A 17,470-nucleotide genomic window follows, 5' to 3' on the forward strand; every position below is an offset into this window, starting at 1 on the left:
GTAACAGAAGATTTGGGAATGAGAAAGGTGGCTCCCAAATGCGTACCACAACTGCTGGTTGCTGGACAAAAACGTGGTGGCGCTGAAGCGTGCCCTGGTTTGAAATAAGAGTCCCGAAATGATCCAAATTTTTTTTGAAAAACTTTCACGGGTGACGTAACTTGGTGTTATCCCTACGATCCTGAATCAAAGCAACAGTGATGGCGGTGGAAGACTTCAAGCTCGCCGCGCCCCAAGAAAATTCGTCAGGTGAAATCAAACATGAAAAGTGTGATGACCTGTTTTTTTTTTCGATCTGAATGGAATTTTCCATTCTGCGTTTGTTCCTCAGTGTCAGACACTTAACCAGATTTTATGCTTGAGCAGCGGAAGTAGCCTAATTTGTAACAGCCGGGTGACTGGTTTTTCCATCATGACAATGCCCCTGCGCACACAGACCTGTCTGTACGACAGTTCTTGTCCAAATATGGTATGAGCTCTATTATTCACCGCTGTATCCGCCCGACCTTGCCCGGGGCGATTTTTTTTCTTTCCTTGAATAAAAAGAGATATGAAAGAAAGCGTTTTGCTGATATTACTGAGGTGAAGAGAAAGCGACAGCACCTCGCTCTCAACCATCACAAATGACGAATTTAAATGATGTTATCAAAAAATGTAACGAAAGGTTAGACAGGTGTATTAGTACAAGTGGTGATAACATTGAAGGTGAATGAAGGTTTGTGCTTAAAACGTGTGTAAATAGGTTAAAAAAGATAAGTTCGGTGTGTACACACTATATTAATCACACCGACGTCTTATATGCTGTTCCCTTTAGGGCACACAACGTGGTCGTCATTCTCTGTAACAGGGACCAGACGAGCTCTTGACAGGCTGAGAGGGATGGAGCGCATGTTGGCGTTATTCTGTCTCCAAAAGCGACATAGGATGTTCTGTGAAACTTAGCAGCCGACTAAAGATATAGGCCTCTGGTTGTATGCATTAACTTCGCGCTGCACATTTTACGTTTCTGCTATAATTTCGAGCTAACAGAACAGTTGTTGTCCTGACATTTGGTACTACTATCCATGGAAGTATCACGGTAAGATATCCAAATTTCTAGTACAGGCGCAAAACCGCGAGAAGTTCGAAGCTGAACGTTCCATGGACATTTTTAACAATTCGTAAATCTGTACATAATTTTTTAATCTTTTTTGAGAATCAGACGCATGCGCACAAGGTGGGAGTGCAGGATACACACAATGTGAACACGCCGTTGGTCCTTAAACATACATCCAGCTAGCACGTTTCAGTTTCTGACAGAAGCCGTTTATAGATTCCCGAAGGTGTATATTAGTAACTGTTTAAGAAATTCATATCCGATTGCGGTTAGGAAATGGGGATATGTTCACATAGTCCACTATAAAGTTATCGTCAGGAATCGTAAACTTCTGTGACAAATCAGCAGCGTCTTACGAGAGTGACAGTCTGTTCTCTTCTTATCGACGACATTTCAGTTCGAAAAATACCAGACGGCAGCGCATTTCAACAGAGAAAACAGTCAGCACACCAAACCACGTCACTCCACGTATTTAACACCGATCATAAATCAGGATAGCAAACTTTATATTCCAACAGATACTTGATAACATGACTGAAAAGTAGTTGATGACATATCCTCCATAGACTGAGTCTCTCCATAGAAATCCATGTTGGAGAGTACAAATCGCACAGATTCACCACAACTGAACGCTTTAAGTTACTTCACAGAGGAAAATATTCGTTCTTCCATTGCTCTGTATGCAGGTCAAATACGAGTAGCAAAAGGGGTCAAACCACTCCTCTCCTCTCAATGTGCGCGTTGAGAAAGGCAAGAGACGCACATTCACCCTGCTGATGGCGGATCGCTTCCTTCTTATACAAGGCATTTCATCACGAGAAGTAGTCGCTAGTGCCAGATGCTAGACTAAAACGCTCCCTATACTTAACACCGACCAGAAGTCACGAATGCTAACTTCGTGTCCCAACAAATACTCTACAACGTAATCAAAGAGCAGTTAAGGAGCCTTAAACCACGAATTATACATTTTGCTTTTTCTAATAAGAAGAAGCAGAAAGCGCAGTTCGCAGAAGAAGGGGATGTGCTATAATAATTCATTTAGATGTGTGGGTCGCTGTAGCTCATTTGGTATAGTACTGCATTATTAATAATAGTAGTAATAGGTTCAGCAGAGTCGACCTGTAGGTCTCCTGGCGATTTGAAATTGCAATTGGTTCACATCGAGCTTGTAGGATTCTCTGGCAGCTGTCTTCTAGCGAACCACGCTCTCTTTTGATGGATGACGCTGACATTTTCGCCTTAGGTACGTCTTGGTGGGCAGGAAACTGCATATTGATATAGGGTAAACGTTAAACTCCAAGAATCCTTCCAATAAATAGAACTAGCATAACATTTTTAAGTAATGCCTCACACGAATAATAAGTGTTTTACTCTGTACGTAGGATGTCTAACATTTTCTGCAGATTTGTATCACCCGCTCACCTACAGCATCCCAGCTTCGTAGCCATCATGAATGTATTGGTCAACTTCACTACCCTGACACTGTTGGAACTCGCAGACCGCCGACTGTAATTGTAAAGTACGAGTACGTAACTTCCGTCTGGTGGTAAGAATGCTGAGGTACTGAGTAAGAGGAAAACAGACCATCACTCGCGTAAAACGTTGCTGTTTTGTCACATACGTATACAACCGCTGAAGATCACTTTATTCAGGGTGATGCGATCATATCACAATTTCGTAACCGTAACCGGATACGAATTTCGCAAACACCTCATGTTACAAACCTTCAGAATCAAATGTTACATTTGGTGTCCAAGATATTAATTTCAGCTTCTTAAAATTTGCAGCAGTAGTGTGTGGAACCTGCTGGATGGACGAATGTTCAAGGTCATCAGCGTACTCCCATCTTGTGTGTATACGTCGGATTCTCAAGAAAGATTAAAACATTGTGTACAGATTTAAAAACTGCACTGCGCGTCGGAAATGTATGGAACGTTCAGCTTCGAACTCGTGGTGATTTTGGGAGTGTAGTAAAAATGTGAATACTTTAACGCGATAATTCAATGGATAGTACTATGTCAGAACTAAACCTCTTCTGCGCATTCCAGGTTATGGTAGAAATGTGAAATGTACTGTGGGAAGTGTCATCGAGATACCGCACACAAGTAAAGGTCTATGTCGCTAGCAGGCTGCTCAGTTTTGGAGAATATGCTATGCCCTTTCTGGAGAAAGAATAACAACAACATGTATTCCACCCGTTCAACGTGTCAAGAGCTCGCCCTGTGGTATCCTGCCCACTCGTCTAATATAGGTAGCCTAGGACGTTGTTTTGCCTCGGGCATGGATGTGTGTGATGTCCTTAGGTTAGTTCTAAGTTCTAGGCGACAGATGACCACAGATGCTAAGTCGCATAGTGCTCAGAGCCATTTTTGAAGTTGTTTTCTCGGAACAGGTAGACAACATTCAAGCAAATCTTGTAAATGGAGTTTATTACAGTAAATTAAATTGACAATATTTAACATTGCCTTTTTACAAACAGGTGCGCAAGCAATTGGTGACGTGCAAATAGCCAATGTCCTTCGATGTGTACAATTTCCATGCAAGCAAATGATTCTGTTCACAAGTCACGGCTCGTCTTCTGATGAGGCTCCTCCAGTGAGGCCGAGGCTGGCTGGAGCCTCTTCCTGTAGCTGCCGCTCCTGTCGCAGTGTCGTCCTCGTCAGCGCTCTGTTGGCTGACGCCATCTCACAGCTTTCTCTGCTGTATCCCTCCAGGCCGACGTGCCGGCGCTCGAACATGTCCAGTCCATGTAACAGAGAATCGTGGAACTGAAAACAGGTCGACCATATTGTGTTGTGTAAAGGGAACTGAACCGTGGATTTCCTTTCTAAAATTTTCTTAAAAAATTTACTTTATTTTCTAGCGATTCATTAAGAACACTAACACCTTTAATCACACTATGTGACCGTGGAAGTAGTTGCCAATGGGTAAATGATGAAACCAAACTTCTTTCAAAAAAGGGAAATTTTATTCCTAAAAACCATTGTTAAAAAAAAGAAACAAAAAAACAGATTTAAAAATTATAATCAGACAGCACCGTCTAAATATCAAGTTACAAATTTGTTCAGAGGCAGAAATAACAATTTTTGTTTTTAACAGTATGAGCTTTTGGGCTGAGAATTTTGCCGCTCCCTTTTAACACGGCCGTAGTCACGACCGCTCACAACAACCTCTGAAAGACTACACTTGTGCAAATCTGCAGCATACCAGATTACTTTAAACTAAAAATTTTAACAACTCACACAAACATCCCGTAGGAGGGATGGAAATGGAACAAAACATTCACATTAAAAAAATTACTTGCCACCGAAAATGCAACTTGTTTTTAAAAGAAAACTCTTACGGTGGAAGGGTGGCAAATTTATATACTAAAATGACCATTTAAATAAAAACCCATGAAATGCCATCTTACATAAAATGTACAAACATGCCCTACATTACACATATACCGCCTCTCAAGATGATAGGCAAGATACAAACATATTTCAGGAAATCGGCCTTTACACTTTAAGCAATAAATTCGTTAGCACCGAATCCCACAAACATGACAGAGGCAGCTATTAACGTATGGCAGATTGACAGGGGGAATTACTGAACAACCCGAGTCGCAGATTGCTCTAACCCGCCCCCACTCCATAAGAAAAAACGGACCATCCAATTCATAAACAACCACCTCCCTGCGGATGGGCAAACGGAGAAGAATGGTGGAACGACGCAAAACAAAGCGGTTGGTGACCTCACCAAGAAAACAAGTAGAATTTAACAAGTAAATGAAACAACATATCTCCAGTCACTTAATATCTAATAAACTGCGGTTTCTGGCGAAGACCTGGCGCAGCACCCCCAATGCTCTCCCGCTGCCAGCCACTTCAACAGACGCAGGAAGGCGTTCCGATCTCCCGTCTCACGGCGTCGCAGCTCGCACCGGCCAGCCCGATGTCGTGGTTTGACTCCTGTTGCTCTCGTGTCGACCGCGAAGCCCTTTATATACGGCGCGGCCCACTGGACTCACGTGGGGACCTCACATGCGCCTAAGCTCAAGGGAGACAAGTCATCTTGTGTCTCAGTGCGCGACCGGGTAACCGATCGATCCAACCGCCGAGCAACTGGAGCAGACTGGCGGCCTAACACATGCCGGCACTCCGGACGACAGACAGACACTGACTGCCCCACACTGACCCGGCTCACCAACTGACCAGACTCGCCCCCACTGACCCCCTGGCGAGCTCATAGCGCCCCTTAAATGCAGGGGAACGTAACCTTTCCCCCTTTCCCACTAGAGGGAGACACCCACGCTGCGATTGCCACAGCGGCGCCACCGCCAGAAACGGAGGGCGACTGCTTCACACTACGCGCTGCGGCGCGCTCTTCAAAACAGCAATTTTTACCACGGCTCAGGAACAGCAAAGCAGGTGCCCATATGATCAATGTTTTCTGTATATCCCACATTGCTAATAGAAGTACCACTCCACGTCAACCGCTCAATTTCATAACAGCCTGCGAAATAGCCACTATCCATTCAACACAAATTTGGGGTGAATTTTACAAGCTGAATACCTCAATCCCTTTCTCGATCTTTGAGCCACTGCGTATGTATGAACCTCACAAAAGGAAGACTGTGCATCTCTTGAATTTCACTTTCCAAGCAGAACGTATCTCTTGGTTGTAGGTTTCACGTTATTTTAAATTAGGTCATATTGGTCTGTGAGTTTAGTGCCATCGCAAATGTCATACAAGCGGTATAGGAAGAATGTACCCTCAGGATGGTTTGTATAAAGTTGCATCGATGTAGTGTTTGAAGTACAGAGTAGTAGTTTCATCCTAATTAAGCTTGTGAGTATTGTGTCTGGAGCTCTGTAATCACATCATCCCCGCCATTGAGTAACGACACTCGAGTGAGGTGCTTACATGGGATGTGGATCTGTCTCAGCTGCAGGTTCTGTAGAGTCTAGCATTAATATTTCGCAAAGTGAACTTCCACATGCCTCTGAACTGCTCTGTAATAGGCGGAAACGAAATGCTGTATTTTCGCAAAGTCATGTCCAAACAGAGCTGAAATTAGGATTCTGCCTACCCATCATACTGTAATTTCGGTACTGTATTCGCTATTTGCAACACAAAATTCAGCGTCATCGGTACAAAATTTGTTTCAAAACTATCTAGAGACGGAATTTTAAAGTTCTGTATGTCCAAATTTTCTTTCAATTCTGTACGATAGTCGGTACTTTGAAAAACTGTTTGATGTCTTCTTAACCGACGCAGTAAGGTGGTGGCCCGTCGGTACCATATTTGTTGTAGGAAGCATAAGATCACATTTGGAGAGTGAGCTTACAGCTATTTAGATCGAGTAACGACACTTTAGAGCGAGCCATACATTCTGCTTCAAACTGTCAAGTTACTAGATTTAGCTCACATCAAATGTACACCAGTCTCAAACTGAATAGCAGCCACTTAGATGTAAAAGTACCGTAGCATGACAGAAAAGTCGATCGGATTGCATGCATAGGGGACGCTCTCGGACGGCCACTAACCACAGACCTCCTGCGCTACACACTGGGAATCATGTAATAGTAGTCTATTTGTGTAAATGCGAGCTTTCCCTTCGTGCTGAGACAGTATGGTGGGGGCTATTGACTGCATGTTACACCCTCTAGCTGGCGTAGCACTCTGTCGGTCTGATGTTTCACACCTGTGTGCTTCATGTACCACCGCCACCGTAAGGCTGAACCTTCCCAATCCCATCCTCAGTCCTACCACTGTCCAATGTGTCTCCATTACAATGATCACCTAATCGCCGATTATAAAAAGGCCTACCTGCAACACCTATAATGACTCCACCCCCCCCCCCCCCTTACCCTATTCTGCGAAATTCAAAGGCAAGCCTGAATCAACCAAGCCAGAACTCACTGTCCCAGTACGTACTGTTGATAGTCCCATTCATCCTAACAATTCCCTCCACCCAACTCCCACTGCTGAAGACACCATACAATTCATGACAATCGTCTCCAAACCATTAATCCGTTCCAACGTCCACTCATCCTTCAACAAATCTCGCTCGATACACACTTTGTCTTTCATCTCAACACCCAAGCCACCTACTCCCACCACCAGGTCTACGTCCTCTTCAACTGCCTCGACACCCTAGTCTAAGCTCTGTCTAGTCCTCGTCCACACATACCAGTTTTGCTTCCTTATAATAGTGCGAAAAAAATCCTGTACCACAACATCCATTCCCTTCGCATCAATAAACATCTTTTAATGTATACCCTGTACCAACACAGTTTCCATACCTTTTCCTTAACGAATCCTTCCTCCAACCCAATCATGCCAGCTGTACCTCTGCCTATATCCTTAACCTCTAACCAGAGGTGGGGTTGCATTTGGCAGCCACAGGAATGTCCCTGTTCGGCCACAAAACGTATATCATATTATCACCAGACACCTTTATCCTTACCCTCTTTTCCCACACCTTCACTATGGCGCCATCTACACTCCTGAAAATGGAAATAAGAACACCGTGAATTCATTGTCCCAGGAAGGGGAAACTTTATTGACACATTCCTGGGGTCAGATACATCACATGATCACACTGACAGAACCACAGGCACATAGACACAGGCAACAGAGCATGCACAATGTCGGCACTAGTACAGTGTATATCCACCTTCCGCAGCAATGCAGGCTGCTATTCTCCCATCGAGACGATCGTAGAGATGCTGGATGTAGTCCTGTGGAACGGCTTGCCATGCCATTTCCACCTGGCGCCTCAGTTGGACCAGCGTTTGTGCTGGACGTGCAGACCGCGTGAGACTACGCTTCATCCAGTCCCAAACATGCTCAATGGGGGACAGATCCGGAGATCTTGCTGGCCAGGGTAGTTGACTTACACCTTCTAGAGCACGTTGGGTGGCACGGGACGTGCATTATCCTGTTGGAACAGCAAGTTCCCTTGCCGGTCTAAGAATGGTAGAACGATGGGTTCGATGACGGTTTGGATGTACCGTGCACTATTCAGTGTCCCCTCGACGAACACCAGAGGTGTAGGGCCAGTGTAGGAGATCGCTCCTCACACCATGATGCCGGGTGTTGGCCCTGTGTGCCTCGGTCGTATGCAGTCCTGATTGTGGCGCTCACCTGCACGGCGCCAGACACGCATACGACCATCATTGGCACCAAGGCAGAAGCGACTCTCATCGCTGAAGACGACACGTCTCCATTCGTCCCTCCATTCACGCCTGTCGCGACACCACTGGAGGCGGGCTGCACGATGTTGGGGCGTGAGCGGAAGACGGCCTAACGGTGTGCGGGACCGTAGCCCAGCTTCATGGAGACGGTTGCGAATGGTCCTCGCTGATACCCCCTAATTTGCTGGGAAGTGACGGTGCGGTCCCCTACGGCACTGCGTAGGATCGTACGGTCTTGGCGTGCATCCGTGCGTCGCTGCGGTCCGGTCCCAGGTCGACGGGCACGTGCACCTTCCGCCGACCACTGGCGACAACATCGATGTACTGTGGAGACCTCACGCCCCACGTGTTGAGCAATTCGGCGGTACGTCCACCCGGCCTCCCGCATGCCCACTATACGCCCTCGCTCAAAGTCCGTCAACTGCACATACGGTTCACGTCCACGCTGTCGCGGCATGCTACCAGTGTTAAAGACTGCGATGGAGCTCCGTATGCCACGGCAAACTGACTGACACTGACGGCGGTGGTGCACAAATGCTGCGCAGCTAGCGCCATTCGACGGCCAACACCGCGGTTCCTGGTGTGTCCGCTGTGCCGTGCGTGTGATCATTGCTTTTACAGCCCTCTCGCAGTGTCCGGAGCAAGTATGGTGGGTCTGACACACCGGTGTCAATGTGTTCTTTTTTCCATTTCCAGGAGTGTATATCTGATCTAAACAGGCTACCCCATCACTTCCTTGTCCACATAGATGGAAATTTTTTCACCTATTTATAGTCAGGGACCCCAACATCCAGGTTCGATCCATTTCAGAACTCCAGTGGCAGTGCTAGTTTACCGTCTCCTTTCAAAGTGACATTGTTCCCAGCCCTCAACACACTTCCTGAAAGCAACACCACCCCAGATACCGTCCTAGTGCCTCCAAAACTCTTCGATCCCCTCGCTGCCAAAGTCTTCAATCCAGTTGGAAGTGATCACCCAGCCATATTCTTCAGCATCTCCTACATGCAACCTCATCCTTATGCACCCCATCCCAAGACTATTCCTGTGCTAATGGAATGCCTACAGGGTATCCACAGAAACCCAGGTTGGAAGCCAATGACTGACCACCGAGCATCCTGATAATACCACTCATGCCACATCCTTCCTCTAGCAGATCTTCTCAGATCCCATATCCACCCACAGTCTTACTACGACCATATATCCTCACTCATGCACCCTCACCCACAAGCCCTGCTGCTCCTTCGAGAGTCCCATGGCATGTACCACTCCTTCATGCAAACTCAGGATTGGATGTATTCAAATGCCACCAGCAAACACAGAGACATATAAGGAGCTTATTAAATGCAAAAAACGTTGGACATGGCGCCAGACTTGTACGAGTCTCAGCACCACACTCCCCACAAACATTTTCCAAGTACTGGACAGTAGTCCATCGATTCACTGGCAATAATCCCATACCTGGAACCTGCTCCTCCACAACAACTATCCCTTACCTGGAAACTGGAGCGAAGAACTTTCCATCCAATTTCTCTGATATCTCCATCCCTGATGACTCTCATTTTGAATACTCCCTGTTCCATATCATCCATGACCATACTAATACTGCTGTCCCAGCTTCCAGAACTTTGACAATATGCCACAAACAGAATTAAATACAGCAATCAAAGCACATGACATAAAACAAATACTTCACAGAAAACGCAATACATCCCCTGGTCACCACTGCATCACCTGTTGACACTTTAAGAATGCCCTCTCTCCTCTCTTGTCACCCATGCAATCCTTTACACTACTCTCCTTTCCACAGGCCATTAACCTGATCTGTGGAAAACCTCCAAAATCTTACTTAACCCCATAAACCTACTACTGATACCTCCTCCTATTACCCCATCTGGAAAACCTCAAAATCTTACGTTTAATCAAACCTCATAAACCCACTACTGATACCTTGTCCATCATCCTATCTGCCTTGCCTCAATATTTAGCAAGTTCTTCGAATCCATTGTCTCTCAACACATGCATCAACACTTGAATGAACACCACTTCATTGCCATCAGCCAGTGGCACTTCCGTTCCAATTTCTCCTATGATAACGAGCTCCTGTCCCACACCCTTCTCCTACCCCATAAAGTCAACTCTCATAAATCCGTTATTTTTGTTTCCCTCCACCTAGAGAAATCCTATGACCATGTGTGCCTTTCTGGTCTGCTTTCCGAACTTCCAATTAACTATGTCCCCTTTATTACAGACTTCTTACATAATAGCCCATCCTTTGTCACTGTTGATGATACCAAGTCCTGTACCTTCCATCCCACTGCAGGAGTACCCCACGGCTCTTTCTCACTTCTCTTTTATCTCCTCTACACTGCAGATATGAAAGAACTACTCCCACCAGTCCACCTCCTTCAGGATACTGATGACACCAATTTCCTCGTCCTCTACCCTTTCCTTCAGAAATCCTAAAATCCTAATAATCCCTCGAAATCCACATCAATCCGTTTACTTCTTGGTGTAACCAATGCCTCCTCAAGATCAACCCCTCCCAAACCAAGCCAATAATTATAGGATGAACCACCTGCTCTGCACATGACTTCTACCTTATCACTTATGACTGTCCTATCCACTTAACTTAACACACTAAAATATATTGCACTAACCCTTGACCCACTATGCAAGTGGTGATGATGATGATGATGATGATGTTTGGTTTACAGGACGCTCAACTGATACCTTACCTACTAGCCATCCAAGAGAAAGGCCACAACAGAAAAAAATTTGTTAATACTACTGACATGCCCAACTTGGGAATTACAGCCCTCTACCGCTCTCCACACCCAGGAAACCCTGATTTAACCCATCTTCTGCAGTGCAAATGTTACATGGATCTTTTCCCTGCCAAAGTTCTATAAGTTCCTCCAAATCCTCGAACGCCATCCACTCTGTCACTTTTTGCATCTATTTACTTTCTTCCACATAAATCTTCTACAGTCTTATCAAATTCCCACCAATGTGCTAAGTGGCGGGGTCCAGTCACTGTCCTGCTCAGCCAGAGTGGAGACAGGACACGGCTTTACCTCGTCTCTGGTTGTAGGTTCGGAGGAGAACTTCTGTAAAGTTTGGAAGGTAGGAGACGAGGTACTGGCAGAAGTAAAGCTGTGAGGACGGGGCGTGAGTCGTGCTTGGGTAGCTCAGATGGTAGAGCACTTTCCCGCAAAAGGCAAAGGTCCCGAGTTCGAGTCTCGGTCTGGTACACAGTTTCAATCTGCCAGGAAGGTTCATATCAGCGCACACTCCACTGCAAAGTGAAAATCTCATTCTCCAGAGGGGACACTACTGTGGATAGAATTTGTTAGCCACAGGCAGGTGCTGGTGCTATTCGCATAATCCACTTCGCGTTCAGAAGATACGACTGTGTAGCATGTATAATCAGACTTGTGGTCCTTCTTAGCTTGTCTACTACAGCACTGTCAATATGTCGATCAAATAATATTTTGTTAAGGCTAGTCACCAGTTTCAGCTTAGGAGCAGTTTTCATCAGACAGAAAACTTTAAAAAGGCATGTACGTGCATACTCACAATGCAGATCATTGCAATTCATTATGACAGTGTTAATGATTTTAGTAAATATAGATATGTCAAATAATATTGTGCGATTTAACATACACTCCTGGAAATTGAAATAAGAACACCGTGAATTCATTGTCCCAGGAAGGGGAAACTTTATTGACACATTCCTGGGGTCAGATACATCACATGATCACACTGACAGAACCACAGGCACATAGACACAGGCAACAGAGCATGCACAATGTCGGCACTAGTACAGTGTATATCCACCTTTCGCAGCAATGCAGGCTGCTATTCTCCCATGGAGACGATCGTAGAGATGCTGGATGTAGTCCTGTGGAACGGCTTGCCATGCCATTTCCACCTGGCGCCTCAGTTGGACCAGCGTTCGTGCTGGACGTGCAGACCGCGTGAGACGACGCTTCATCCAGTCCCAAACATGCTCAATGGGCGACAGATCCGGAGATCTTGCTGGCCAGGGTAGTTGACTTACACCTTCTAGAGCACGTTGGGTGGCACGGGATACATGCGGACGTGCATTGTCCTGTTGGAACAGCAAGTTATCTTGCCGGTCTAGGAATGGTAGAACGATGGGTTCGATGACGGTTTGGATGTACCGTGCACTATTCAGTGTCCCCTCGACGATCACCAGAGGTCTACGGCCAGTGTAGGAGATCACTCCCCACACCATGATGTAGGGTGTTGGCCCTGTGTGCCTCGGTCGTATGCAGTCCTGATTGTGGCGCTCACCTGCAGGGCGCCAAACACGCATACGACCATCATTGGCACCAAGGCAGAAGCGACTCTCATCGCTGAAGACGACACGTCTCCATTCTTCCCTCCATTCACGCCTGTCGCGACACCACTGGAGGCGGGCTGCACGATGTTGGGGCGTGAGCGGAAGACGGCCTAACGGTGTGCGGGACCGTAGCCCAGCTTCATGGAGACTCGCCGATACCCCAGGAGCAACAGTGTCCCTAATTTGCTGGGAAGTGGCGGTGCGGTCCCCTACGGCACTGCGTAGGATCCTACGGCCTTGGCGTGCATCCGTGCGTCGCTGCGGTCCGGTCCCAGGTCGACAAGCACGTGCACCTTCCACCGACCACTGGCGACAACATCGATGTACTGTGGAGACCTCACGCCCCACGTGTTGAGCAATTCGGCGGTACGTCCACCCGGCCTCCCGCATGCCCACTATACGCCCTCGCTCAAGGTCCGTCAACTGCACATACGGTTCACGTCCACGCTGTCGCGGCATGCTACCAGTGTTAATGACTGCGATGGAGCTCCGTATGCCACGGCAAACTGGCTGACACTGACGGCGGCGGTGCACAAATGCTGCGCAGCTAGCGCCATTCGACGGCCAACACCGCGGTTCCTGGTGTGTCCGCTGTGCCGTGCGTGTGATCATTGCTTGTACAGCCCTCTCGCAGTGTCCGGAGCAAGTATGGTGGGTCTGACACACCGGTGTCAATGTGTTCTTTTTTTACATTTCCGGGAGTGTTTAAAAGTTAATACTTCTTACTTTATTAATGTGCGTGGTCAATTACTTACTTGTTCCTTTTACGTATTGTATTTGCTATTAGTTACTGTTGTTATTATCGTTAGTAAATTTTTAGAAGTATTGTAAATAAATGACGAACGCATAATTTCAGGAATTAAGTAGTGTCTGTGGCACGTATTTTTGTGCTCAAAAATACTTTTTGTTTTTGTGTCAGTTCCTTTACATTTTTTTATGTTCCAAAGTAATTCATAAAATGACTGTTTTGACATCTGAAAATAAATGACGTATTTATTGTTGTCTCTACTCAGACCATCAGCCATTTTATAATGTAGACCTCTAATAATTTGTCTAACAACTTCGGTAGCATGTTTTTGCATTTTCGTAGAGCAACATTTTTCTCATTTTAATAGATTCACAAGGCGAAAGATTGTTCCTAGGACTGATATTTTGCCGAAGGTCCGCCACCAGCCCATTAGTTTGTGAACACGCTGTCGACCAGTGACGTGAGAAGCCTGCCGATAACTCCGGCGAGTGCGTGCGTCCGCAGGTGGCGGCGCCCTCGCTGTGGAAGAGCCTGCCGCAGCTGGAGGAGCGGCTGCTGGTGGTGGTGGACGGCGGCGAGGGCGACGGCGAGGGCGAGGGCGACGGCGACGCGGCCGCGCTGCTGTCGGGGCGGCTGCTGCCCGACTGCCGGCTGCTGGTGACGGCGCGCCCCGGCCGCGCCGGCCCGCACCTGCTGCAGCGCCTGCAGCGCCGCGTCGCGCTGCGCGGCCTCGACTGGCAGCACGTTGAGCGCCTCGTCGTCGCCTACTTCGGCGCCAGCAAGAAGCCAGAGTGCGCCAGCAGGTTCCTGGAGGTCGTCGGCGGCAGTCACCAGGTACTTCAAATCGGCTGTTCTGTATACAGCCAAAGAGACTGCTACATCAGCCTCGTATCGTGCAGGATCCCAGCAACCGTGCACAACTGCCGCGACACGACGTGACGTGGACTCGGCTAATGCCTGAAGTAGTGCTGGAGTGGCTCACACCGTAGCTGTCCGTAAATCTGTAAGAGTACGAGGGGGTGCAGATCTCTTCTGAATAGCACGTTGCAAGGCATCCCAAATTTGCTCAATAATGTCCACGTCTGGAAAATTTCGTGGCCAGCGGATGTCTTTAAACTCATAAGAGTGTTTCTGGAGTCACTGTGTTTCAGTTCTGGATGCGTGGGGTGTCGAATGGTCCTGCTGGAATTGAACAAGTCCGTCGGAATGGACAATGGACATGAATGGATGCAAGTGATCAGACAGGATGCTTACGTACGTGCCGCTTCACAGAGCCGTAGGATCATGTATCGGGGATCCCGTACCACTCCGACTGCAGACGCCCCACACCATTTCAGAGCCTTTACAGCTTGAACAGTCCGCTGCTCACATGGAATTTTCGTGGATTCACGACGTTCTTTCCACACCTGTATACGCCCATCCGCTAGATACAATTTTAAACGTGGCTCGTCCGACCAGGCAACACGTTTCCAGTCATCGACAGTCCAATGTCGATGGTGACGGGCCTAAGTGAGGTGTAAAGCTTTGTGTCGTGCAGTCATCGAGGGTACACGAGTGGGCTTCCAGCTCTGAAAGCACACATCGATGATGTTTCGCTGAATGGTTCCCACGCTGACACTTTCTGATGAGCCAGCATTGAAATCTGCAGCAGTTTGCGGAAAAGTTGCACTTCAGTCATGTTGAACGATTCTCTTCAGTCGTCGTTGGTCCCGTTCTTGCAGGATCTTTTCCGGGCGCTGCGATGTCGGACATTTGATATTTTACCGGGTTAATGATATTACGGTACGCTCGTGAAATGGTCGTACGTGAAAGTCCCCACTTCATCGCTACCTCAGAGATCCTGTGCTACATCGCTCGTACGCTGACTGTAACACCATGTTTGAAGAAATCTGCTTTGTAAATAATGTCAATTCGACGATACCAGAAAAGTTTTTGATGAAATTAAGCTATACAACAGTGTACTTGCCGACTCACAGAGGAAAATAATTTTCCTGTTATTCCTAAATTCAATAAACTTTTTATCAATCCAACACTAACAAATTCATATTTTTAGCAAGACATGACGGTTTTTGGTTAACATTTTGAGGCTGAAAGGCTATTCCCACTTATTCATTCCCCATTTGTGACGAGGATCTTCAGAGACAAATCACAAGCTGCAGTTGCCAATTTATCTCTGACGATAAATTCAATAGAAGGGAACAAAACGACAGTGAACAGTTTTATACTCTGACTAAAGCTTCACATCTTGTAACTTTAGAGTGAAGTAATATTTTTTTTTAAATCGTGAATGATACTGGTAATGATGAATGACCTCCCCCCATGAACCATGGACCTTGCCGTTGGTGGGGAGGCTTGCGTGTCTCAGCGATACAGATAGCTGTACCGTAGGTACAACCACAACGGGGGGGTATCTGTTGAGAGGCCAGACAAACGTGTGGTTCCTGAAGAGGGGCAGCAGCCTTTTCAGTAGTTGCAAGGGCAACAGTCTGGATGATTGACTGATCTGGCCTCGTAGCAATAACCAAAACGGCCTTGCTGTGCTGGTACTGCGAACGGCTGAAAGCAAGGGGAAACAACAGCCGTAATTTTTCCCGAGGGCATGCAGCTTTACTGTATGATTGAATGATGATGACGTCCTCTTGGGTAAAATATTCCGGGGGAAAAATAGTCCCCCATTCGGATCTCCGGACGGGGACTACTCAGGAGGAAGTCGTTATCAGGAGAAAGAAAACTGGCTTTCTACGGATCGGAGCGTGGAATGTCAGATCCCTTAATCGGGCAGGTAGGTTAGAAAACTTAAAAAAGGAAATGGATAGGTTAAAGTTAGATATAGTGGCAATTAGTTAAGTTCGGTGGCAAGAGGAACAAGACTTTTGGTCAGGTGAATACAGGGTTATAAACACAAAATCAAATAGGGGTAATGCAGGAGTAGGTTTAATAATGAATAAAAAAAATAGGAGTGCGGGTAAGCTACTACAAACAGCATAGTGAACGCATTATTCTGGCCAAGATAGACACAAAGCCCATGCCTACTACAGTAGTACAAGTTTATATGCCAACTAGCTCTGCAGATGATAAAGAAATTGATGAAATGTATGATGAGATAAAAGAAATCATTCAGGTAGTGAAGGGAGACGAAAATTTAATAGTCATGGGTGACTGGAATTCGTCAGTAGGAGAAGGGAGAGAAGGAAACATAGTGGGTGAATATGGATTGGGGCTAAGAAATAAAAGAGGAAGCCGTCTGGTAGAATTTTGCACAGAGCATAACTTAATCATAGCTAACACTTGGTTCAAGAATCATAAAAGAAGATTGTATACATGGAAGATTCCTGGAGATACTAAAATATATCAGATAGATTATATAATGGTAAGACAGAGATTTAGGAATCAGGTTTTAAATTGTAGGACATTTCCAGGGGCAGAACTACTGACGGCCTTGGGAGAGCCAGTCATGACAAAACTCTACCAGCTGGTGAGCAAGATGTATGAAACAGGCGAAATACACTCAGACTTCAAGGAGAATATAATAATTCCAATCCCAAAGAAAACAGGTGCTGACAGATGTGAAAATTACCGAACTATCAGTTTAATAAGTCACAGCTGCAAAATACTAATGCCAATTCTTTACAGACGAATGGAAAAACTGGTAGATGCGGACCTCGGGGAGGATCAGTTTGGATTCCGTAGAAATGCTGGAACACGTGAGGCAATACTGACCTTACGACTTATCTTAGAAGAAAGATTAAGGAAAGGGAAACCTACGTTTCTAGCATTTGTAGACTTGGAGAAAGCTTTTGACAATGTTGACTGGAATACTGTCTTTCAAATTCTGAAGGTGGCAGGGGTAAAATACAGGGAGCGAAAGGCTATTTACAATTTGTACAGAAACCAGATGGCATTCATAAGAGTAGAGGGGCATGAAAGGGAAGCAGAGGTTGAGAAAGGAGTGAGACAGGGTTGTAGCCTCACCCCGATGTTATTCAATCTGTATATTGAGCAAGCAGTAAAGGAAGCAAAAGAAAAATTCGGAGTAGGTATTAAAATCCATGGAGAAGAAGTAAAAACTTTGAGGT

At 46.3% G+C, this 17,470-nt stretch overlaps 1 protein-coding gene across 1 annotated transcript in view; it reads left to right on the forward strand.

Annotated features, from left to right (window-relative positions):
* The window catches only part of LOC126266735 (uncharacterized), a 292,392-nt gene that overhangs the window by 173,993 nt on the left and 100,929 nt on the right, over nucleotides 1-17,470 (forward strand). Inside the window, exon 6 of the mRNA XM_049971221.1 lies at nucleotides 13,899-14,228. Within this exon, the coding sequence (XP_049827178.1) occupies nucleotides 13,899-14,228 (330 nt within the window). The remainder of the gene's footprint in view (nucleotides 1-13,898; nucleotides 14,229-17,470) is intronic.

This window comes from Schistocerca gregaria, chromosome 4, assembly GCF_023897955.1.
Source record: "Schistocerca gregaria isolate iqSchGreg1 chromosome 4, iqSchGreg1.2, whole genome shotgun sequence".
NCBI classification, from domain to species: domain Eukaryota; kingdom Metazoa; phylum Arthropoda; class Insecta; order Orthoptera; family Acrididae; genus Schistocerca; species Schistocerca gregaria.